Here is a 26,200-nt window from a genome sequence, read left to right on the forward strand (position 1 = left end):
TCGGTGCTTTGTCCAAACCGCAGGTTGATGCGTTGGATTTTGTTTTTGCAAGCCTACTGTTTGGACATCCGTTACATCAAAGGGGCTGAAAATATTGTCAGATGCCTTGTCGAGAGCACCTTGCTCTTAAGTTCTGTTTTCATTTTGTCTTTGTTTTACCTGCTCTGTCTGTCTCTCTGCTTTCCAAAAGCATCTCTCTGGGAACCGGAGTTACTAGGTGGCGGGGTTGGCTAAGGTCGGCGGTTCCAGGTGGGAACGTTTTTTTTATGGGTGGGGGTGTGACGACCCTCCCCTCCACTAGGTGTCTTCTCTCTTTATTGCTGGTTGTCTTTCAGGTGTCCTGTGGGAGTGATGGGTCATCAGGCCTGATGAGCCACACCCGTGGGCGGTCTGGTTATATCAAGACTACTCTTCCAGTTCGGGGGGGAGCCCTTCCCGGTTGCAGACGGCTGTTTTTCCAGGGCTCCTGACTAACTTGTTGCCTTGGTTGCACTGGTGCGCCTAACTTTTATTTAGGTGCACCCAAATTTTTTCTTGCGTCGCCACAATTTCAAGGTCACCTTTTTATCACGCTCCATATACATTCATATATATTATGTAAATGATCTTAAACAAGAATAAGGTGTAGGTAAATATATTTTTATTTGAAGCACAATCATACTGTGTGTGTGTGTGTGTGTGTGTGTGTATATATATATATATAAAAAATCTTTTAAGTGCTTCACTGAGCTACCAAACTAAAACATTTTAAGCAAAATAAAACATTTCTAAATAGAAAGTGATACAGTTTCAAAGTGCTTCCCTGAACTGAGACCTAACATTTCATGGCTCAAAGTCTTATAGCGGGTCCCACCTTGCTGTCGCATGCCCTTCAAATGGCCAACACCTGTAATTTGGCCTTCTTGCCCTATGGCCTTGGCTAAATCATCTTGCCACTCTCCCTAGCATCAAAATCCTAGCTCTATGGGTTAGCTCCATGGCCCAGCTTCGTAACTCAGGGGTCCGCAATTCATTTTTACAAGGGGCCACATGAGAAACCTGAAATGTGTTGGAGGGCCTCATCAATTTGCTCACTATTCATTTTCTCCCATTGTAAAAAGCAGTAAAGTATATATTTTGATTAGCTGCTACTGGTTATCAGAAGAATAAGGATATTCTGTAAATATTTATATAAATATTTTAGATTTTGGTGTAGGTCAAATAGGAAAGATTATAGAAGTAATAAACAGTATAAACAACAACAACAGTGTTTCATTTTATTTGTAACCAGTTAATCTTCACAAACACTGAAAAGTTGTTTTGCAGTATGTTAAAGATGTGGAATTGATCAACTTTTATACAAAAAGCAATACGTTTTCAGTTCATTTTGTTCTGTGAGAGAAATCCACTGGGCTTGAACAAGTGCATCGAAATCTGTCTGAATGTCTGAGGTGGATATGCGAAGGACAGCTGACAGGTAATGATCAGGGTCTGCAGTTCAACTAGCAAACCATCAGCCCGCGCCCACTGAATCAGTCAAGTTCTTATGTCCGCGTTAGTTTTTTTTCTTCACAGCTTTCACTTTGACCTCAGTAAACAGATACTTAGAAGTCCATGTCTTGTTAAAAGTTAATCAGTGGCAAAGTTTTTCATTTTCGAGGGCTAACCAACAGCTAACTATCCTGTCGGTGAGGTTGCGCAAGCGCACATATGTAAATCGCCTGATCACTGTAGTCTTTCAGGACTACATATTTACTACCGCTCAACACATTTATTTATTTTAAATTTTTGATTTACCTCACGTGGGCCGGATTGAGACAGCCTGTGGCCGGTTATACAATGCCCAGGGGGGTATTCCAGGTAGCAGGTTTAGTGAAAACTTTGAGTTGTTTAACCCTGAAAAGAGGCTTACTCCGAGGTTTCCGTTCCAGAAAGAGAGGTAACGAAACCTTTTGGTAAGTTTCCATGGTAACTTACTCCGTGAAACTAACCTGCTCGCTAGAAGGTTTTCCATGCCAAACTGCGTTTTTATCTATCCCCTCCCTCTTTCTGAGCCTGATAGCGTTGGCAGACTAGGGATCTCCTTTCCTGGTTCAGCCAACCGATCTCGAACTAAATTTAATTCGCTTAGTTATACGCCGGGAGAGGATTTTAAGACTGCGATTCGATGTGCTTTAATTCCCTGATGAATACCTAGGTTAACGTTACCGTTTCCCGTCACAATCTGTAATGTATTTTAGCAACATTGTCAGCCCTTAGGCCAACATCGCTAATGTTACTCGCCGTGGACGTGCACTCAGAACTGACCAAATGCTTTTTGGCACTGAAATAAAGACAAATAATTGAAATTGTATTTGGTCTTCTTCATTGCCTACAAATATAAATCTAACAATGAGTATGTTTATTGGCTATTGTTCCTATAATTTACATGATTCACCTGTGACCATGTACCATCCTGTAACTGGTGTTTCAGCAAATCTATTTCAACATTGTAGGGGGTCAATATTGGCCAAACAACTGAAACTAATTCCCCTATGGTTTGAAGGAAGATGGGAAACTGAACAGTGTATTAACATTAACCAAATAATGCCAATACCAATGGAATTACAGTTATTTGACTCTATGGGTTAAATCAGAGCAAGAATGGTCAAAGTAAGGTTAAATAATATAATAATTTAATCATATTGCAAATGAATGAAATCAATGAAGGTTAACTCTTACCTACTCTACCATGATTATTGTAAACAAGAGATAGAAAGCAAGAGGTGAGGAAGAAGGAGTAGGACAAGCCAGAGCTGAGGAGAAGGTCTCAGGAGATCAAGAATCCACAGATGCTTCACAATTCCTTTTATACTCAAAACAACTAATAACACCACAATCTTGACCCTTACTTATCAACATGACTAGCAATGCCACAGTAAGTTACACAATGATGTGTGAGAGCCATCAAGTTGAGACTCCATCCAGTAACTCCAGATTTTACCATATGAGAGGTGGGGGCAGGTTGATAGCCTTACAAGATCAGCCTTTATTCTTCTGCCCTAAGTACACCATCTCTTGGTCAAAATAGAAATTCAGCAAATTCAACAATTAATATTGATATAGATTATTGTTTCTACAATTAACATCACCTGTTACATGCATCCTCCTGTAACTGGTGTTCCAGTAAATCTTTTTCAAGATTATCCTTTATTCTTCTACCCTAAGTAGGCCTACACCATCTCTTGGTCAGTTTTTGGCAATTCTTCATGAGGTGCAATTTGTACAACTCATTTACTTGTAACTGGGAATACATGGGATTGCATTACATTTCACAGTTCCACATGCAGAATTCACCTGCCATTAAATGAGCATATCACTGTATACTGCATCCATGCTCTGTTCAACAGGATCAGAATGTGCAAATCGTTTTTTATATTCATTATTCTCATAATGTCAGTGTAACTGACAATTCCACACAAGCCTGTAAATAAAAGTACATGGGGAGAGAACTACCAGTAGCTACCATACATAATTCTCTGCATCCATTTTCTGCGGCAGCAGTCAATGTCTCTTCGTCATCTTAATCATCATCGACATCATCCTTTGATGAAAATATTAAGCAAATTACCAGAACTGCATTTTTCCATCTACGTAATATAGTCAATATAGCCAAAATACAAAAATTCCTGTATTTTGTAGCAATTAAATGAGGGGATCCCTCATTGAATTGCTCCTCCCAAGGTTTCTTAAATTCTTTCTCCTGCAGTGGGTTTTTCTGGGTGTTTTTCCTTGTCTTCCTTGAGGGTTTAGGTTGGTTGAGGGGCAGTTCTATGGGCGTATGTGAACCCCTCGACATGCTTGCGTGTAAAAAGGGCTATACAAATACATTTTGATTTGATTTGAAAAGCATTCTGTTGGGGGAAACTGCTATTACAAGTTGAAATAGGCACCAATTGATATTTACTTTGTATCATGTCGATATATGATTAAAACCAAGGTGACTTCGAGGCTACAATCACAAGCGTATAGCTTAAGCAAAATATGTCTTACCTGTTTGTAGTATGTTTTTATATTTAATATAACATTGAACATGCTATTTTATTAAGTCTCCAACTTTTTCTTCTGTAATATTAACGGTATGGACTGGCTATTACATCAAATGTATGCATTGACTTGGCAGTTTGTCTCCCACGCCAATTGTATACGCTGCTACAGCCGTGTTGCTTTTTTCCGTAATATGTGCTCAGATTGAACACGAAATAAAACTTATATCTGAAGTGTGGTGAAGTAGGACAAGGTTTTTTGTTGCTGGGTGCCATGGTTGATCCCAGTATCGGAGCTCCATTGATGTTGGCTTTTAATAGTTCTCATGCGCGCGCTTAACTCAGAGTTGACGTACTCCGAGTTGAGTTAACAAATTCAAAAAAGCTTTTCTGGAACCGAGTTTTCAGAGTTTCCAATTTTAAAGTAACTCAACTCAGAGTTCAGGGTTAGGCTCAGAGTTTGTTAAACCCGCTACCTGGAATACCCCCCAGGTCTGCTAAACTGACTCTCTGGTGCTCAGGTCGTAATTTCAATCACACAGCACGGAGCTACAGGAACATCTGGACCACAGCCAATCAGAGGCAAAGACCCGCCCCATCTCTGTCTCTGATTGGTTTAGACCACGATATGATCCAACCATGAGTGTCAGTTCCGTCTTACAGTGCGTTCACACTGCAGCGGAGCGGGCGGCGCGTGGCGTCGGCTTCCAATTCATTTTCAATGAAACCAGGCGTTGACGCTCGCGTAGGGCATTGTGGGAAGGCGAGCGGAGCGGAGCGGAGCGGAGCGTTGCAAGTTGGATTTTCTCAACTTTATGTAAATGAGGAGCGTGAAAACGCTAGCGTTGGCCAATCGGATTGGTTTCTTGTTTCTTGTAACGTAGCAACTGTTCGTCATGGTAAACATTTCTAGGTTTGACAATTTCAAGATGGAGGAGAAACTTTTCGTATGTGTCTGCACACCCAGTTCTGTTCAGAACAAAGTTACTAATGTGACGAGCCTGAATTTAAAGATTACATTAAACTAATAATGCATGGTGCATGGTTGCCGATGTCGTCATTGTTCCTAGTGTGTTTTTATAGCCTACTTTTAAATGTAGTCGTCACATTACGTGACTGTTCTGTGCCACTGCTAGCTCGCTAGCCCAGCCTACAAACGACTGGTTGAGTGACCGGTGGCGTAACATGTATTCTACTGTAATCTTGCACTAGTAAAATCTTGCACTTACATAAATGTTGTGTAAAAGTGGTATTTTGATCGATATTGTGAGTACATGAACCCAAATCTGCACGCTTGGCCATGACTACAACAGTGACCTTAGAGAACTACAACTCTGTATTAACTTGTCTAACATGCCCCCGAGCGTGGTGTACTGTGGGAAGGCAAGCGATGCAGAGCGTTAAAAAACGCTGCAGTGTGAACGCAGCGTAACAGTGCGTTCACACTGCAGCGTTTTTTAACGCTCTGCAGATTTGGGTTCATGTACTCACAATATCGATCAAAATACCACTTTTACACAACATTTATGTAAGTGCAAGATTTTACTAGTGCAAGATGACAGTAGAATACATCTTACGCCACCGGTCACTCAACCAGTCGTTTGTAGGCTGGGCTAGCGAGCTAGCAGTGGCACAGAACAGTCACGTAATGTGACGAGACTAAATTTAAAAGTAGGCTATAAAAACACACTAGGAACAATGACGACATCGGCAACCATGCACCATGCATTATTAGTTTAATGTATTCTTTAAATTCAGGCTCGTCACATTAGTAACTTTGTTCTGAACAGAACTGGGTGTGCAGACACATACGAAAAGTTTCTCCTCCATCTTGAAATTGTCAAACCTAGAAAAGTTTACCATGACGAACACGTTACAAGAAACAAGAAACCAATCCGATTGGCCAACGCTAGCGTTTTCACGCTCCTCATTTACATAAAGTTGAGAAAATCCAACTTGCAACGCTCCGCTCCGCTCGCCTTCCCACAATGCCCTACGCGAGCGTCAACGCCTGGTTTCATTGAAAATGAATTGGAAGCCGACGCCCCGCGCCGCCCGCTCCGCTGCAGTGTGAACGCAGCGTTGGATAACAAACGCTTCGTTTGTGGAGAGACAGCGGATGCGAGGAGGTTAGGTGCACCGGTGCGACCTAGGAAAAAATTTAGTCGCACCCGTACACATTTTGGTCGCATAGTGCGACCTGCTCCAGAGTTAGCCTGCTGTAATAGGAAATAGCACCAACACATTCGTGCTAATTACAGTTTAACTAGTAACAATGCAGTTCACAATGCGTCAGACTTGTTCTGATGAGCCAGGTGAAAAACTGACACTAAAATGCCCATCTTCACCTCTGAGATATACATCTGCCAAGATAGAGGATTAACACTGATTCGGTATTTAGGATTCCAATGCCCACTATATTTGCACTTTGGAAGTTTGTGCATATTGAGTTGAATGCAGTAGAGGTGATGCTGTACTGCATTTACTAGTGAGGGTTGGCCAGGTTGAAGGAAGTTTGAAGGGCCAAAGCTGATAATCAGATTCCCATAAGAACAATAATGACATTCAAATATGCATTATTCATAGTTTATTTTTTATAAAAAAAATGCTTTACAAATGGGTTTTTTCTTTTCCTATTTTCATCTTTGTCTCTACAAAAATTAGGTCTGTAATTACACAAACGTCATTGAAGCAGGCAGAAAGTAGATGTGACAAAAAAATCTATCCCATAAAGGTGAACAACGTAGATTTGTTTTTTTAAGTCTCACAAGCCCCCAAATGTTCCTATAAAGGCAGGAATGTCAGTTACAGTTGTCATAGTAGGCCAGTGTTAGACTAGTTAAACTATAAAACTTATGTGTTATTGGACTTGAACAAATCAAAAAAGAAATACTACCCATGACAATTGCGACTTGTTCTTTGATCAAGGCATATATCCCAAGTGACTCTAAAGGCACATTAATATTATTAAAAAACAATAGAGGGAAAACAGAAAGCAGTCATAGAAAATCTAGAATGTCCCTCCAACTACACCCAATCAGCAAACCACATATTGCACCAGAATAAAACGCAAAGTCGGTAACTGTGTCTGACAGTTCACACTATTCCTCCACTCTGTGTACAGTACATATAGCCCTGTGTGTGGTTGTAATAATACTGAGATTGCTCCTCGGAAATCCTTTTGCCTATGTACAATCAAACTACAGAGAAAAGACTAACTCATATTCACTCTCATCAAACATGCCCACGCTGTAACATTCAGACACAAACATTATTGGTAGTAATATCCTTGATCATGAATGGATATATATGGAAATCCGTAGCATTCTTCATTGAGGATGTGAAATCAAGAATGGAAACCAAGAAACATGAATGAACCCTTGTCTTACAGTAACTATTATTAAGAATAATAATTATTACAGTATGTTAAAACAAGTCTGATGATGGACGACAAAGTAAAAGAACCAATAGTTAGTTACTGACTTCATAGTGGTGCTGTATTTGAGGTTGAAGAATAATTTCAGAAGAAAATGAGATGATTCCAAAAGCATATACACATTCCAGTTCAATCAAACTAAACATTACAAAGACTTGATAGTACATTTCAAGACCAAAGGAGGCATACTTTAAGGTTGATCAGAATTAAAACCTATATTATTTATTTTCACTAAAAGATGGGAAGGCCATTCGTTTGACACTTGTTCATTGTGGAAGTGAAGATTAATCAGGGCTTTTCAGCAGATGAAATCTGAAGGACTCAGGAAGTAGCTGGTATCACCCATGTCCATAGTTTTGGTTCCTCACAAAACTTAGGTTGACTTTACTTCATAAAAGGCATGTTGTACAGTTCTCCCGTCCTCAGGTCAGCAAACATTCAAGTATGGAATAAAACAGAGGAAATGGAAGTTGTTGATAATGGACTGCTATTTCTAAGTTCGTAAAACAGAAAATACATAGGAAGATTTAGGGAATGTGTGCTGTTTCGCCATTCTTCATTTTACACTCCCTGTTTTTTATCTCATCGGCTTTGAGGCTTGTGCACTTTCAGGGTTCTCAATCAATATCAAATATCAATGGAAATCATCTTTAAGAATATCGGCGGATCCAGTATTAACAGACCAAAATTCTGTGATGCTCGGATATTATAATATTGCTCTGCGTAGGCTTAGTGTCACACAAATGCTCTAATAAAAGAATTCACAAGCCATGTGAAGCATACAGATTCGTTTGACATTAGGGAGGAGGATGGTGAGGTGGCATTCATATGTGTGTTGCTAGGTAATCACTGGCCCCGATAAAAGGACTGCCATCTTAGATCATTTACTACATCTGGAAAGTAATTGCTGTCTTTCACAGGTGAAAAGTAGGAGAAAAATAGAACTGATACAAAGAAAAACACTGTGTAGAACAGTAAAAATATATAATAACCCCCATAATACCCCCCCCCCCAAACACACACAAATAATTTCACCAAATCGAAAAGAAGCAGCATGATCAAGGTGCTAGTTCATTCACACTTAGCCCCCCCCCAGACTGAAGAGATACTACACTCAAACTTGAGGCACAGTGAAACCTATCTTAGTTCTGTGTATGCATCCCAGCCTTGTAGCAGAATACAGATCCAATGGTTTAAGACATTAGAGAGCATTGTTGATGGCCATTGTATAAAAATAGCCTAACATCAAAATAGTGTTAGCAGACTCAGCAAATCTCTCTTGATTGCAATTGTGCATAGTGTGTACTTAGGGCCTGCAACTGTCCATTGTGATCAATAGACCGGGCTTGCCCAAAATGAGACCTATGTAGCATTTACACAGATGCCTTGTCTGTCATGGTCTTCCTCTGTCCAAATGTCTCTGCAGTAGACGTGCCCAGATGACTGTGGTCAGATGAAGCTATGGTTCTGTGTGTGTACACACCCCTTCTCGCACAACCTGTTTCCTGATGGTCCCTGCTGACGCTGGCAACGTTGGCATATGGAGGGTAGAATGGAAGACAAAATAGAGGTGTGGAAAAGTATGTTTCTCTATCCACAGCCCCTATCAAATCCTTCCCTTCTCTTTTCTCTGGTTTGACTTAATCCAGTATTCTCTGAGAGAGTCACATAACATCTCCTACCAAGACCCAGCCTTCTGGTCAGGGTCACCTGGGCTTCAGTCCACCCACCCCCCGTTTGGCCTCTTTGGGGAGGGGGCTCAGGCGGGCTATAGCCGCTCGATGTCGCGGTACTTCTTCCTCAATATGGACACCTGGTCCTTGAACAGCACCGGGTCCAGTCTCATGCGGGAGTGGACCAGGGGCATGGTGCCAAACCAGCTGGCAAACTTGTTCATGCAGGTTTGCCGCTGGGCAAAGTGGTCTGGGTCTGCCCACCGAGAGGATCGCGACGACTGTGAGGAGAGAAAGAGGATGAGAGAGAGATAGATGAGAGACAGAGAGAAGATGAGAGAGAGAGAGAGAGAGAGAGAGAGAGAGAGAGAGAGAGAGAGAAAGAGAGAGAGAAAGAGAGGAGATGAAAGAACATTAAAAAAAATGACTCGAGGATAAAGATGTCTTGCTGTGTCTAATGGTGAGTTAATAGGGGGGGGAAACCAACTCAGTAGCAGTGAGAATAACAGGGTCTAAGGAGGAGTGTAGCATTCTTCAGTTCTTTAACAATGGAGCCATCACAATAAAAAACAATAGGCCAAGGTGATTTTATACTAAAGTAAACATAATAGTAAATAACAAAACAGTAAACAATAAAGTAGCAAGACAGACTGTGTGTGTGTCTTTCATGCGTCTATGGAGGAGTTTGAGGCGCTACTTGACATGTTCTGCTTAGTCTAAACTAGTGGGTGCGCTTCTCTTCCCCTCACCTGTCCCATCATTGTCTCTTTGTACTGCTTCTTCTGTGTCACTTTTATGGGTGGTAGCTTGGTGACTGCCGACACCAGGAAGTTCATGAGGATGTCCTCACAGTTGGATAGCTGGTCTACCATGCCCTTCAGACTAGTAGGTAGGTAGTGGGTATACAAGTGATTGTAATATCTAGAGGAGAGAGACCACCAGTCAAACGCACAATCCTCTTTTAGCTTAGGATAGGTCCGTATTGAATACGGTGTAAAACGCAGCACAAATATGCATCACAAATATGTAAACAACATTTTGGGAAACAGTCAGAGATGAAGGCACAGTGAACACAAAATATCCTTAGCTCTTGTCATCCCCATGTGAAAACAGGTCCATGAACTGGTTCATCAATAACAAGAAACAAGCACCAGTGCAACAACCGGGTATGTTCAGTAAAATCACTAAAGGGGTTGTCTGCAGTAGCGGACTGACCATCGGGAGCACCGGGAGAATTCCCGGTGGGCCGAAACACTTCTGGGCTGGAGGGCCGCTTGCCTTATAATTTTTATAGTAATAAATAATAAACATGTCAGCAGAAGATTGAGCAACACAGTCATCCGGCCCCCCTTTCCCCCAGGCCGGTTGGTCTTTTCCAAATGAACGTCTATGCAGCCCTTAGCCCCACCCCCTTTGTCTCGCTTACACACGATAGTGACACTGACATATCGAAAGTTAGCTAGTAGAGACTATATAACGATGGAAAACCAGGCTAAGAAACGTAAGGGTGGGGATGAAAAATGAAGAGACAAAAAGACATCACCTTCACCAGACAAGGTTTTACCAATTGAAAAACGGCTATGTATATTTGACATAAAGAACGCGCGATGCGCACGCTCACATTAAGTCTGTAACTCCGTAACTAGCGTCACATCAAACACAGAAAGTGCATGCATTGGCAGGGCAGCTGTGGTGGCGTATACGGTGGCCGGTTCTGGTGGGCCGGTCTGGATCAAAGTCCTGGGCCTAGTTTTACTCCCAGTCCGTCCCTGGTTGCCTGAAGAATACTCTCAACTTGTAAAGAATGAACTTTAGACAAGAGTTGACAAATACATTTACGTTTGATTGCACACAGTGACAGTTTAGCCATGTGTCCACATGGGAACCCAGCCTTCCAGGGTACAGCCAGATCTCATTATAACTAGTGCACAGTGCCCATGATGCAGTCAGTGATTAAGATGTCAGTGAAACACACAAATATAGATTACTTGAACTATAGATATATTGCATAGTGCCCATGATACCATTTGTGGTACACACACACAAAGATTCCTGGAATTATAGATAGGGCACAGTGCCCGCGATGATGTCGGTGACACACACAGATTTCTGGAATTATAGATAGACTGCCATCTGGTCTGATTATGTAGCCTTCATTTGTCTGATGTTATAAATTGCTTATGTTATGTTGATAAAAAAAATTACTATATTGGTTCTCTGTTAAATTGTCTTACCACTACAAACATCTAAACATTTAGTTCATAATAGAAGTCATTACATGCACGATGGTTGAGCCAGTTGTCATAATTGTAGGCCTAATTCACCATACAGATCAGTTTTTACATAAACACATTAATTTATGTAACACAATTCACTGATCTATACTTCAAGAATATCCCATTTATATTGTCGTTTTGTTAGCTAGCCATTTTATCCATAAAGAAACCCCTTTGAAAGCAGAGATTCAATGTTTCTGCTATGCCAGCAGTCAGAACTCAACTGGCCAAATCGGTTGTAAAACCGAATTCGCTTCTAAACAACAAAACAGAATTTCCTTTTTTTCCTTACTACTAACTCCGGTGCATTAAGCGCTTTGTTTCATTTAATTGCAAATGCCTTTGTTAGTCGCATTACTTTACTAACAAAATTCACTGAAGTTATGGACCAATCAAAGTGAAGGGGCTGGGATTAAAATTCCATGATGCCCGTGGAGGCACATGAAAGATGGGATTGTATTTAAAAATGTTGAAATGCTGATATGAACAACGTCTGCACTTTGTTGGATTATAAAAGAGGACACCTGTGACATTTTTACATTTTTAGAGTGCTCGGTTCTCCAGATAATCGTGGAAAACTAACGTGGGACACACAAACAAACACACACAGACAGATTCCTTGCATTATTAGAGAGATGGAGGGACTATGTACGTAAAGCCCTATAATTTGTAAACGGTTTATCCAATATGTATCAAAATACCTACAACTAAATGCTGACTGTGTTCACTTTAACCTTAATGTATCCTGTAAAACCTGCCCAAGAACATTGGGTGTTTTTCACATCTTAAATCCCCTTCACTGTGCCCTAGTCTCACCTGTGGTAGATGGCAGCCCCGGTGAGCACCATGGAGTAGTCGTTGGTCCACTTGGATGTGTATCCCCAGCGCTCCTTGTTGCTGTCCCAGAAGTGGCTACGTGCCGGGTATCCCACAATCCTCTCTGGGAAGCTCTGCCACACTGTGAAAGCAAAGTCCACCTGAAGAGGGAAGGGGGTTCATACTGAGAATCAGAGAGCTGACAAACCCCCAACACTTAGCTCCTTTCTCCAATTTTTAAGAGTGAGTTGTCTGAACAAACCGTATGAAGGGGAAACAGCTTATGGTAATGTTCTACTGAGAAGTAGTATACTGATATCATTTCGACAATTAAGTTGAATTAATTGGGAAGAATTTTCCAATCCACCTTTAGAAGCTGTGATAGGGACACACAAGGTAAATAAAATCATTCTAGGTCCTCCCAGTTGTCTTACCTCAGTGGTGGACAGGACTGTGTCTTCATCCAGACTGAGAACGGCATCCGTGGAGATGGTGTCATAAGGTTGGAACCGGCTGCTCATCACCTGAAGAGACAAATTAGTATTTGTGTACTCAAACGCAAATACTCACTCCTTATTACGAAGACAGACTAAATAGACAGAACAAGACTAACAACCAATGGCCAATGACGTCAGATGGTTCTTAATGAGCTCATATGGCCCCTGGGTGCTTTTCAGGTCCACAAATGAAATATATTTTCATCTCCAGCCAAAGGCAAGGTTATGTAAAGGACCGTACAAGAGGGATGTGATATACCTACTTACACACAGCTTTAAATGTCATCAAAAGGGGTTTGGCTAGAGGTGCCCGGATGTTCTAAAGGTGTTGTTAGTCTTTGCTTTGAGTGTGTGCTGCTTACCTTGCTCTCGCCCTCTATGACGACGACAGGTGCTAAGGTGGCTGGCCAGCGCTGTTTGGCTGGGAGGGGCTTGTCACAGTTCCACAGCACAATGACCTTAGAAACAGACACAAACTTACACATAAACTATCAGACCACACTGGATTGCACTTGTAAAAGTGTCTTCCCAAGCCTTCTGAAATACCTGCTACGTCAAGTCAAATTGTCTGTTGATCACATGACAAAATCTAAAACCATGACCAGGCCCAAACGTAATTTGCGAGCACAGAATTCCGAAAATGTAGAATTCCGAAAACCCGCAGAATTTCAAATAGAATGCATTGGTCTGAGGCAAAATTTAAATTAACTTGTCAACTCATATTACGTCTCTATTCTTTTGAAATATTTAACCTGTAAACAGAGCCTATTGCCACCAGTGTAGGTAGGTCTGTGATAGTAATCGAAGGAAGTCTGTCAACCCTGAAACTGATACAGTAACGTTCTCGTTAGACTATAGCTACTGTAGCCAATATTAAAACGTTATTAAAACCAAAAATGCAGAGATTCACCCCTGAAGAACTGACATGGAAACACTTATCAACCAAAATTACAGCAATAGACAGGGCCATGGAGTTTTCAGGCGATCTTTATGAGGATGGATCAATACTTTTTTGCAAAGTCTGTCAACGTTCAATCGACCATATTCTGCGTCAAACTGTTGTGAAACATCTTCGGTCGCTACGACATAATAACAGGAAGGCTAGCGGAATTCCGCAGATTTTCAATCTGAATAACCGCAGAAAATGTAAAACAAATCAGCAGATTTTTGTTTGGGCTTGACCATGACTTAAAAATACTACAAGGGTGAAAATTATTATTTTAAATAATAACAACAATAGCAACAGCCATTTGTTTAGGATGTTCTCTTTGATAATCTTAATTGACAAATTATTAATGTAATTTGTTTGTCTCTCATTAAACAGGTAGTATATATATATATTCCATGACTCATGCAGGCGGCATATGGACACACAGTGCCTTCCTGCAGTGGCATTACCTTTGCGCAGTACTGAGATTTGGCCACTGCCACAAGAAGCTTGATGATTGGTTGGGACTGTGAGACCAGGGGCGTCATTGTGTGGATGACCGCTGTAAACTTGGGGAGGGGCTTGATACCTGAAAGATGGCAAGGAGACAGTCAACTAGCTAGTTGACGTAAGAATACCCTAATAAATACATACATGAACAACACTTTCAAGACAGAATGGAGGGAGAGGGAGAGAGATAGAGACTCATTGATCTCTGATATTACAGCGACATGATGAATGACTCAAGATAACACCCAAAAATGGGCATTGTTCACTAATATGTAAAAGAAATGTTCTTACTTTGCATGCAAAATAAGTGTGCATGCAAAATTACAGTCAGACTCAAAACGTGCGCATGGATCAAATGTGTTCTTAGCACCATGTGTATGTAATGAATCAGAACTATTCTAACAGGCCAGTTTCCTTACTTGCAGCGTAAGGAAATATTGATGAATCCAGGATTGGTGCGCAAAACGTTCGTATGTACGGTTGAAACAGATTTGTGCGTACGCACAAATTGTGATAGAGGCCCATTAAGGGCAATTTCCTGGTTGGAAATCAGCCCAGACTAAGTCTATGGCATCGACATTCCCTTCATACAAATGTTCATTTACTCTCCGATATGCTGCTTTCCAACTGCACTGGTGACAAAATCAATTTTTGTGTCGTGGCGTTCAGTCACCTTTAAGATCAAGCACCTTTAAGAGACAGCACATCGAGGGTTGTTTAGTTGGGGCTGCTAAATGGAAGACAAACCTCACACTTTTAATGTCAGCAGGACAAGTATATGTTTAATTAATCCAAGCAAAGCCCTCTACCAGATCCTTTGTGGTCGTATTTATTGGCGACTCCAATGCGTTTGAATGAATGAATTAAAAGCTGTTTTGAATAATTCAAGGCTGGTGCCAGGGTTGTTTGTGTTTTCATCCACTGTAGATTTGGATCCAGCTGTGCTGTTATGATTAAAAAGTGAACCATGGAGACCCGTTGTTGAGGACTAACAAGGCTGTTGACGTTGTGTGTCAATATTGTTTCTGCACAAGTGATCCAGTAGGTAGGTCAGGGTCTCTGAGGGAGTCCTGCTAGACGTGGTTCCCTTGAAGAGGAAGACTAGCAGCTAGGTACGTGTGTGTGTGTGACTCACCCAGCTTGACGTGGTAGAACGGGAAATCTATCAGGTATATGGGTGTGTATGTATATTTTGTGGTAGAAGGGGAATTCTACTAGGTATGTGTGTGTGTGTGTATGTGAGTTACTCACCCAGCTTGACGTGGTAGAAGGGGAAATCTATCAGGTATATATGGGTGTGTATGTATATTTTGTGGTAGAAGGGGAATTCTACTAGGTATGTGTGTGTGTATCAATGTTGGGGGAAGTTACTCAAAAAAGTAATATATTAGTTGGGTGTGCTCAAGCCTTCGGCGAGAGCACAACCTTTGTTCTCTCACATATATATTTATTTATTTATTTATTTATTATTGTTTATTTTCGCCCCCCTAAGGATCAGTCAATATTTGGACTACATACACAACGGCGGTGTCAAAAGGTTCGTCTTGGTAGCGATTGCGTTGGTTGTATTTTTATTTACGTTCCGTTGCATGGTTTAAGTAGAAATTGCGTTTTTGTGGTGAAAAGTGAAGCTAACGGTGGCTAATTTGCTAGCCACAGTCACTGACGTCACTAACGTCACTACGTCACTAACGTCACGAAAACACACGTAGCAGAACATTCGTTTCACATCTGTTAACTTGGGGGATAGCTAGGCTAACTATAGCTTTACTGCAAGGCAGCTGCAGGAACGCCACAAGCAAAGAGGCCAGGGTGATAACTATTTACTCATTTTACTTTGTGATGTGAAACACAATTATGAAATGTAATGTACAATATTAGCTGATATTATTAAGGAAGGGGCCCACATCTACTTTTGGAAACGGTAGTCTACTATTTCACTGAAGCATTAGCATCATGACATTAGCCTCTGTTGCCCGGGCAACACATACTACAGTGGTCTATGATGCATCTGTTTTCAATCTTTAAAATAAACATTCCTCACAAATACATTTTCGTTGTAGGATTTATTATGACATTACATTACAAGTAAACGATTTGTTGGTGAAATTATCATTACCTGTGGTTTCAAACCAGTGTAGCTCACTGCAACGCTGTAGCCTACGCGAGACACTACAAAAACATCTACACAACATGTTCGGCACTCCCCTTACTTAAATCAAAAGTCTAACTACTAACCTGAACTTCATTGCCACAGCCTAAACTTTGTCAATCTGTTCATGAAAATAATTAATTTCAGCCTAAACCGTACAACGGAACGTTAAATCCAATTCAACCAACACAATCGCTACCAAGACAAACACAGCAGTAGTCTAGTACTGTACTGTAGTAGTAGAATTTACCGGGGCAGCTTCTCCACACAGGGCTATATCGCATTTTGCGTTGTTACTGACAATGATCGCTACCAGTGAGCTTTTTATGAATGAGCGATTTTCCACTAAATAAATGTCAAGCTTATTTACGTTTTTGGGGGCATATTTTCAGTTAGCAGATGGTACTGTTTGAATCGCGATTCAATCTTCTACTGCCGGTAACGTCGTAGAATAATCTTCAAAGGGGGTTCTTTATTAATGAATGAATGCAATTTGAGTAGGCTAAATGCCTGAAAATATCACGAGAAGGGAAAACTTAAAAGGACATTTAAGTCATAGAGATTAGGTCCATTTTTACACCGGTCTGCCAAATTTATTCGTTTTGATTCAGCTATGAGGCTACCTCTTGCAGAGCAAATGAGAAGACATCATATTTAATTCTACACTTCACTCGTATTTTCAGTTGTAAATGAGCAGCACAAAAAAAAAGCTTTTAAATCTATGTAATGTTTATAAATAATAAGTATGCATTTTAATATAAAATATACAGATATATCAGTTGTAAAAATGTCATTCAAAAACGGACCCCTGTGCAACCAACGCAAGCAAGCACACCCTACAATTTCCCCAGAAATTGTACCCTCTAGTTATTACTTATTATTGTTCAGTAAGAGTAGTGTGATTAAGTTACATTATTACTTTCTGTACAAAGTAATATTATTAATTACTATATTACTGTTACTATTACTTTTAATAGCGAGTTGTGGAAACAGGTCGCCATCTCTCTTATGGTTTAAAGTGGATTTTTCGCTAGCTTCCAGCTTCGTTTCTCTGTGGACACTTTACAGAAGTTTGAAGTGTTGTTTTTGGCAGTAGATACTATTTTGTTGGGGCACAGTTTGCATTTCACTTTAATGTTTTTTCCCAATATCTTCAATGAAAGCGAAATAGTGTGAATATTTCCACGCCGAAAACGTAACACGTTCTGCGGCCATGATTGCTGTTGTGTTTGCCTGCAGCGTGACTCAAAGGCAAACAGTAGGCTAACTGCAAGACTGTGCCCAGGAAATGTTGTTTAGGCAACAATCTGTATTTATAAGGCTATTTAAGTCCTTTGTTGAATTAATGCAGTAACTTGGACAACGCACGTTAGTTAAATAAGTAACTGTAATAATATTACTCCATGTCAAAAAGTAACACGTTATATTCCTTTGTTACTCACTTAAGTAATAATATTATGTAACGCGTTATATTATGTAACGCGTTATATTACATAACGCGTTACCCCCAACACTGGTGTGTATGTATGTGTGTGTGTGTAACTGACCCAGCTTGACGTGGTAGAAGGGAAAGTCTCCCAGGTATGCCTGGGGTGTGTGTGTATGTGAGTTACTCACCCAGCTTGACGTGGTAAAAGGGAAATTCTACCAGGTGCATATGTGTATATATGTATGTGCGTGACTGACCCAGCTTGGCGTAGTAGAAGGGGAAGTCTCCCAGGTAAGTGGAATACTGTGGCAAGGTGAACAGCCCTCCTGGCAGGCTGTTCCACATCAAGCTGCTCCTGGAGGCCTGCTGCAGCACCCTGTCCTGGAGGATCTGGGAACACACAACAACACATGCTCACATAGGGCTCACCAAGGACACAACAAGCAGAGTTAGCAAAGACAACCGCGAACCAAACAACCTTATTACGGAGCAAATATCTCAGGATCCGGCATTGAACTCCTTCAGAGTGGAACTGCCCCAACCAGCCCTTATTGATGCAGAGGGTGTAGCCCCTGAGGCCTTGTTAGGGAGCAGGCCAGTCCTGGTGCAGATACTCACCTCCAGAGTGGTGAGGACTATCCTTTCTACAGAGGAGAAGTAAGCCTCCCACAGGAACTGGGTCTGCTGTCTCAGAGATAGGATCCGGTCCTGGTGGATGGAGTGCACTGTGGATGGGATCTGACGAGTAGTAGGGAGGAGGAAGAACAGACAGAAAAGTAGACAGAGCAAGTAGGAGTGAATGGTTTGTTTACCCCACATCAACGAGTCCCCCTAACACAGGCGCCTGAACGCACAGACCCTATGGCCAATCCTCTCTCAACAGACGTAAGTCTGCCCCTGCCCCTTGAAGAACCATGCGTTAACCATTGAAAGATGGGAACACTTTTTTAAATGCAATCATTACAATCAAAGACTATAAAAAGTTATCCATCTAATTTATTTATTGAATGAATCCCATTCAGAGTCAGAAAGGAATGTGTACGATGCGGAAGCGAGCTCTGCTGTACCTGCAGCAGTAGTCTCTCGTCTCCGATCACAGCTGCGGTGTTCCAGTCGATGATCTCTGAGAAGGGCAGCTCCCAGCCGTTACTGAGCATGACTGGGACACACGCAGCCTGGGCAGGAAACGCACAAACACACACACAGGCGCACACACACAGATGCGCACACACACACTCACAGATGCGCACACCCACACAGACGCACACACACAGATGTGCGCACACATACAATTCCTCGATTTTCAGTACCTTCTGTTCATCATTTAGGGTAAATGTATATACTCATTTATGGTAACCTAAAACCTAATGATATAGGAGCTTATAAAATACAATTTTTTTTTTTTTTTTTTTGTGTGTGTCTGTCTTTGCCAGTATGAAGGAAGTTGGTTAACTTCAGTTAGCTTCTAATTTGTTGGCAAGACAGTGATATAACTGCACAACCTTCCTTAAGTTATTACTATCCATGATAGTCCACCACAGCATCCACATTATAAACACACTGATTACAGTCAACATGATGACAGCGTATTATTGCAGAAATCGAATCAGCACTTTGATGCTGAGAAAAACCGCACCATCTGTCTGGCATTGCTGGGTCATATTGGTTCCAACATCTTCTATTTTCCAACCTCCACTCGACACACTGGCAAATGGCTGAGAGCAAGCTGAATGTGAACTGCAGGCTTGTTACATTACTGGAGAGTAATGCATTCTAAATGGATCAGGCCCTTTGCTGAACTTGCACTTTTCGATTGACGTACATTGCATTTATCATGAATGTGTATCACTGGATACGCTACGTAAATGTGTATGTGAATATGCAGTGCAGATTTTGCATGCGCATGGTTAGGTGTGTATCTGTGTACGCACATTAAATGTGTGTTTGTGTGTAAAGGCGTGCAGGGAGTGTGTGTGTGTGTGTATCCGATAACAAAGCCTGCCATCCTGTCGCTGTGTCCTGTTGCTAATCGGCTAAGCTGGCCTGTATTCAGTGATTGGCCATCACCAGGCCACTCTCTCTTTCCAGCTTCATACTGGGCACTAATCCCCTCAGTGTCATTAACCAGAACCACAATCTCTTGAAATACAGCCTTCCATACACACACACACACACAGGCCCCCACACACAGCCACGCACGCACCCACCCACCCACACCTAAGCCTGGACTGGAGGCTGTGCTCAATGCTCAGCTAGTACAGTCAGGTGAAACACCTATATGTAGTAGAGTATTTCTAATCCTGCCCTTGAAGGGGCAGAGCCAGCGGTGCTTCTTCCCTGTTCAGACCTCTTCCTGAGACCAGTCTGGACTTAATTAACAGCCCGGAGCTCCACTTTAATAATGCAGAAGAGAGAAATACTCTGCAGGAGCAGCTGTGTGTGTGTGTGCATACTATAGCAGATGCAGCCCCAGGGATCCCTGAGGTTCTTATTCTTTCCGCTTTCTGTATATATGCGTGAACATGCTAGTATGGAGGTGTGTGTGTCTGTGTACTCACCTGCAGGGCCTCCAAGAAGCGGAAAGACCCAAGGCGTCGGCCCCTGGGCACCAGGCAGAAGGTGGAGTTGTGCAGCATCTCTCTGTAGTCGTACCTGGACAAACACAGCACAAATCAGGGGAGCTGACTAGAGTATTTGATTCATAACAATCAATACCCATTCACTGGTCTATTCATTGAATGCCCCACCTATCAGAATGAAGAATTCAGTGCTATAATTTGACTTTTTAAAACACGTCTTAGAGGAAAGTTACACAGAGTGGTTGAATGACAGAATGTTCTGGACTGGGCCCCACTGATGACAGAGCAAACCTCCCCCCCTGTACTTCCATATCTGGACGGAAAGTTTTCTTTTGAGGTAAACTGCATGTCTACAGGTTACACCCCCCCACCTTCCTCTCTCCCTCTTTTCCTTTCTCCCTCCGCTCAGTGAACCCTATGCCCTCTCACCTGCGTTTCTGAACATCTCTGCTCTTTCTCCCCAAACCCCCTTTCCTTCCCTCTAAGACTCAGTCAGCACTTGGATTAAGTAGCTGCTTGGAATTCCTACTGTGACATTCCCCTGTGTGTGTGCTGCACATAAATGTGTGTGTGTATGCATCTAAAAGTTTCTGAATGTGTGTGTCCTACACAGAAGAAAGTGTCTATCGGTGTGTGTATGCTGTGTGTCTGTGTGTCTGTGTACTAAGTATGCTGTGTGCGTGTGTGTGTGCCTGCCTGCCTGTGGCTCCTCTCCTCTGACCAGCAGGACTGTCCCAGCTAGCCCCTGCTGTACCAGAGGTGCATTCCTGTGGGCCAAGACCCCACAGCAGACCAGATTAAATACAGTGTACAGACTAGTGTACAAACACAGCCACAGTTTCACCACAGATGCGTGGTAATGTAACCTAATAGTCTAATACAAGCTACTGTACAGATGATGAGTGCAGTGCTTCACTATGTGAAAGGGTTTATGGGGATTACACAGCGGACATAAAAGCCATTGCTTAAACTGTAAGATGCCATTTGGAGATCACAAACACTTCCGGGAATGTAAACATTCATTCAATAATTATTCATATTCATTATTATTCAATAATTATTCGTCAGGTTATTGTGGATTTATCATAGAGTTTCTAATGGTATGGTGGATGAACCTATTGCACTCTTGCATTATCTATGATGATAATTACACACAAGACTGCAGGTCTAATTCCTGTATGGGAATTGAATGAGATACATTTAATTTCAGAGGGAATGGTTATTGCCATGAAAAGGACTATTTATTTTGTGAAAGAGCAAAACAGAGTCGTCCCCCCCCCCCACACACACACACAAATGTGATCCCAGCTCTGTTTTGAATATGAACCTTCATCCTTCCAGGCAGTGTGGATGACGGTGCTAATGGTAAATGCAAGGTTAACCACCACCGCCTGCAAGAATGAGAGAGACCTTCCCTGAGGAATGTGGAAACGTTTGACCCTGGCATTACCATGAAGAATCTGGTAAACCAGCACGGCTGCTCCAGCGAGGCAAAATCTAATTGGTTGGCCCGCGCCGCGCAACTTGACCTTGATGCTGTGCTTGATATGCGTGACAGAGAGGTAGAGGCTAGATTAATGATTAGTGTAGCATAGCACTGTGATCTGATCTTGGGGCCAGGCAGGCTTACACCAAACAACCAAACTCCACAGCTACAGTTTCCAAAGGGACATGGCTGGACGAGACTGCATGACATAAAACTGTATTGTAATAAGTAATTAACCTTGCGTTCAATTATTCAATTGCAAAACCTAAATGGAGCATTGTATTTTACTGTTCCGACAGAGGTGAGTATTTATCGATGAGAGGTTTAGCTATGATTTAAACATTTCTCAGAATTGCTTTACCATGTTGGTGACGTCTGTTGTGATGTTCCAAATAGTCCAGTGGAAAACTACACAGGCTGCAAGCCAGGGCAGAAAATTCTGCAGCAGCACTATTCCTAGTTGTCTAAAGTCTTTCCTAATGGAAATGGAAATCAGCCATGTAAGCTTGGCACACACATTTCCAGTGAAACAGCCAGAACCAACACATCGCAGCAAAGTGATTTCAGATAAAATCTCACGGAAGGGTCGAGACACTTGAAATGTTAGCCGCACCGAAAGTGATTCTATGTGGATGTCATGTGATAGCATTAATGACACCCCCCCACTGATTAAAGAGAAGTCAAGTTCATGTAGAAGTCCTATATTCATAATTTAGTCCACATAAGACATTCTTCTCAGTTCCTGCAAATTCTATTCCACTATTGCCTTCAAGGCACTTAATCTCCTGCTCCTCATTTGCTGCAAAAAGGAGATCCTCATAAAACATTTACTGCTGCACAGAATGTGGTCCTCTGCCCCATCACAGCCATACACAACCCTGGGTTAATAAAGCCAATTACTGTGCAACACAAACTAGCTGGTATCACACGCAAACACCAACCTCACAAAGCGGTCTGTAAACGTATTCTCCCCTCGGATGAGTTAAAACAGGAGGATATTAAAAAAGGGCTGTCCATAAAAAATGGGGGAGAGATTTACGGAATGAGTGCTCGAGTTAATGATATGTGTGTAGAACAACCATCAACTAGGCTAGAGGAATGTCCGTCTGGGTTGTGGAAACGTCCAATCACAGGACGGGCCACCCAGGCATTCCATCTCCTTAATCAATAACAACTGATGCATTGATCAGTGATTCTTCTTTCCTGAGGAAAACACATCAGTGATAGACTACCAAAAAATCAAAGACCCTCAACTGAGCGAGAGATAGAGAGAGAGTCAAGAGGGGCGAGAGACAGAGCGAGGTGACATACAGAGAAAGTAGTGTGCGGAGCGAGTGAGAGGGCTCCTGTGTTCCAGGTTTGGAATGTGTCTGTTCATGGGCCAACAGGGACAGGGTTCGACAGGTGTGAGAAGAAGGGAGATAGAAAGATATAAAATAAGTGTGTGTGTGTGTAAGAGAAAGGACAAAGACCAGAAGCACACCAACAGGAGCCACTGGAACACATGGTCAAACCAGTCATGCCAATATTGAGCAATCAGTGGCTCATTTCAATTTGGTTGAATTAGGTAAATAAATTATAATTATTAATGAATAGAATTATCAAGCATCTTGTGCTCCCCTCAGTTTCAATCTAACCATAACATTGGTCCCTTCCTATATCAAGGATAAATTTATAAAAAGCAAAACACTGGACCAAACTAGAATTTCGGGGTAAAAAGCTGTTTGGCAGTGTGAGGTAAAATGAGGAATGCCTTGTCTGCAGAAAAGAGTGAAATTAGGATTTCACTAACCTGCCAAAAGATGTATACAGCATTTTATCCCAGGGAGGTAAAATGTGATTACCTTACAATTACATGGCACACATCTTTCTGTGGGATTGTGACAAATTATAGGGTGGTAATGATTAAATTGGCATTACGGTGATAGAGGGATTTAGCAATAGCAGTGGCAATAGCAACAGGCTGAGTAGCCTGATAGAGTGAAATACTGAATTATGAATCTGCCATGAAAGAACCTCCATGTTCTGAATTGCAGGCTGTCCTCTCTCCATTCGGGTACCTCAATCCCTATTCACTACTAGCCCTTAAGCATGAGCAGGGCTCTACAGTGCGAGAATTTCACTCGCATTGGCACCTAAAAATATATATGTGTGAACCGTATAATATAAAAAATAATATGTATTTAAAAAAAATATATATTCGTAAATAAACGTTTTTTTTAAACGAGCAGTGTACGACTAAAGATTACAAACTACAGTAATCTATTTACACCGCCATTTAAAAACTACAAATCCCACATTTCACGAGTGGCATGCACCGACACAGTAGAGTTTTCTGTGATGATGCGGTCCAGTCAGAGAGAGAAAGGTGAACACTGGAAAATATAGCTGCAAGCAGCAATGAGGGGGCCAAGCAGTCAAACGACCCAAAAAACCTTGGAACAGATTTGCTGAAATACAACCCTACTTCCTTCTTCTTGGGATCTCCCACGATATCATGAGACAGAGGAACCACTTAATTAAGGCAAACAAATCAACAGTTATTGGCCAAAATAATTTTTTGCTGCCTGCAGCCCCTCCCAGTGATCACATGAAACCAAATTGTGGATGTCCTCAGAAGAGGGTTCTGAGTCGAGGTACCAAATTTTGTGTTGTTATCTCAAAGAGTTGCTGAGATTGCAGCGCCCCCTAGATGTCAAATGGCAAAACCGAGTCAATACATTTCTAGGGAAATTGTGAGGTGTGCTTGCGTCCGTTGCGGATGGGTCTGTTTTATTACTTACATTTTACAACTAATATTTCTGTATATTTTAAATACTTGTGTAGGCCTTCTTATTAGCCTATTGATGAAGATAGATTAAAAAGCGTACATTTGTTGCTGCTCATTTACACTTGAAAATAATACGAGTGAAGTGTAGAATTTAACAGTGTTCTCTTCTCATTTCCCTTAGATTCTTCTCATACCCTGCAAGAGGGAATGGTGATAGGCTATGTGGCAGCCTCACATAGTTGAAAAGGTTGGATGAAAACTAAGAAATTGGGCAATCCTGTGTAAAAATGGTCCTAACCTATATCAAACTAGAGAGGGTAAAATTTCTGGGGAAATTGTGGGGTGTGCTTGCGTCCGTTTGAAAAGTGCTGCGGGAAACCCAGTTTTTTTGGGGGAGGTGGGGTCGTGCATTATAGGCCCCTGTGGCCTAAGCTTTTGTCCTTAATGGCATCTTTCCCCCTTACATTACTACTTTTACTTTTATATTTTAAGTAGTTTTGAAACCAGTACTTTTATACTTTTACTTGAGTAAAAAGCTTGAGTTGATACTTTAACTTCTACAGAAGTATTTTTAAACCCTAGTATCTATACTTCTACTTGAGTAATGAATGTGAATACTTTTGACACCTCTGGCTGTTCCACTATGGAAATCCATATGTGCCAAAACTTGTGATTTAGCGCTTGCGTTAAGACGACACATTTGGCCGTTTTAAGATTACAGAAATTGCTGTCTAAACACGTCTGTTTTGAACATCTTACATTATTCCAAGGATGTGTCTCTTAGTAGGCTACATGCACACACACTCGCACAAACAGTAAAAATATGTATGTAATAAATAGTTTGTAAAGCTCAGTTACATTTTTCACTGTGGTCCTAAATTTCTTTGTGTCCAAAATGTTTTCATTTAGGGGTGCATGTACTCCTTGAGGGAAGAAAAATAGTTAGCGTAGAGCCCTGAGACAGAGACCAGAATTCAAGTCCTCTAGCAACGTATCAACACACACATACCCTTCAACTCAACTCAAAACCATCAGGCCACATTGTTGGAAAAATAGAAGATGTAACTGTTATCCTGTATAAGAATGATTCTGTGTTCAGTATTCCTTGTGTGCAGAGAGGCCTACCCCCAAATCTGAACTCTGGGTAACAATAGGCTTACGTAAACAAGGGGACCTGGGCTTGATCACTATCTTACTGGAGAGGCCATAAAAGAGTTGGTCAAGCTTAGAGGGGTCAAAGAGCGCACACACGCACACACTCAAACACGCACGCACACACACGCACCAGGTCTATGCAAGGGAGCCAATGAAGAAGAGCCATGGGACATTTGCATGCCTTTGTTTTAACCAATAACTGTCAAGAGCGGGTCTGTTTAAATAGCTAGCTAGCACAACATGCTAGCGGACAAACTTTGTAGCACAATGGCGTGTGATGTTTTTGTCTCCTTGTGGGCCGGCCGCAAGCAATAAAGCTTTCTTAAACTTGTTCACCGACTGTGCAATGCTTGATGAATAAATATTCCTGACACACATCACTTACAATCTGTAGGTGTTATAGATCCAACATGGACAATTATTCAGAATACAAAAAGGTACAGATAGGCACGGCAAGGGCCTCAACTGTTCTCAAGACAAGCCTAATTT

At 41.7% G+C, this 26,200-nt stretch overlaps 1 protein-coding gene across 1 annotated transcript in view; it reads right to left on the reverse strand.

Annotated features, from left to right (window-relative positions):
- Positions 1–6,578: 6,578 nt before the first annotated feature.
- The window catches only part of LOC134022951 (exostosin-1a-like), a 66,723-nt gene continuing 47,101 nt past the window's right edge, over positions 6,579–26,200 (reverse strand). Inside the window, exons 2-11 of the mRNA XM_062464708.1 lie at positions 20,280–20,373; positions 18,789–18,896; positions 18,340–18,459; positions 17,979–18,111; positions 14,101–14,219; positions 13,065–13,160; positions 12,640–12,729; positions 12,206–12,366; positions 9,863–10,034; positions 6,579–9,394 (exon numbers count right to left, since the gene is read on the reverse strand). Of these exons, the coding sequence (XP_062320692.1) occupies positions 9,209–9,394; positions 9,863–10,034; positions 12,206–12,366; positions 12,640–12,729; positions 13,065–13,160; positions 14,101–14,219; positions 17,979–18,111; positions 18,340–18,459; positions 18,789–18,896; positions 20,280–20,373 (1,279 nt within the window). The 3' untranslated portion in view covers positions 6,579–9,208. The remainder of the gene's footprint in view (positions 9,395–9,862; positions 10,035–12,205; positions 12,367–12,639; positions 12,730–13,064; positions 13,161–14,100; positions 14,220–17,978; positions 18,112–18,339; positions 18,460–18,788; positions 18,897–20,279; positions 20,374–26,200) is intronic.

Source organism: Osmerus eperlanus, chromosome 7 (assembly GCF_963692335.1).
Source record: "Osmerus eperlanus chromosome 7, fOsmEpe2.1, whole genome shotgun sequence".
In the NCBI taxonomy this organism is placed as follows: Eukaryota; Metazoa; Chordata; class Actinopteri; order Osmeriformes; family Osmeridae; genus Osmerus; species Osmerus eperlanus.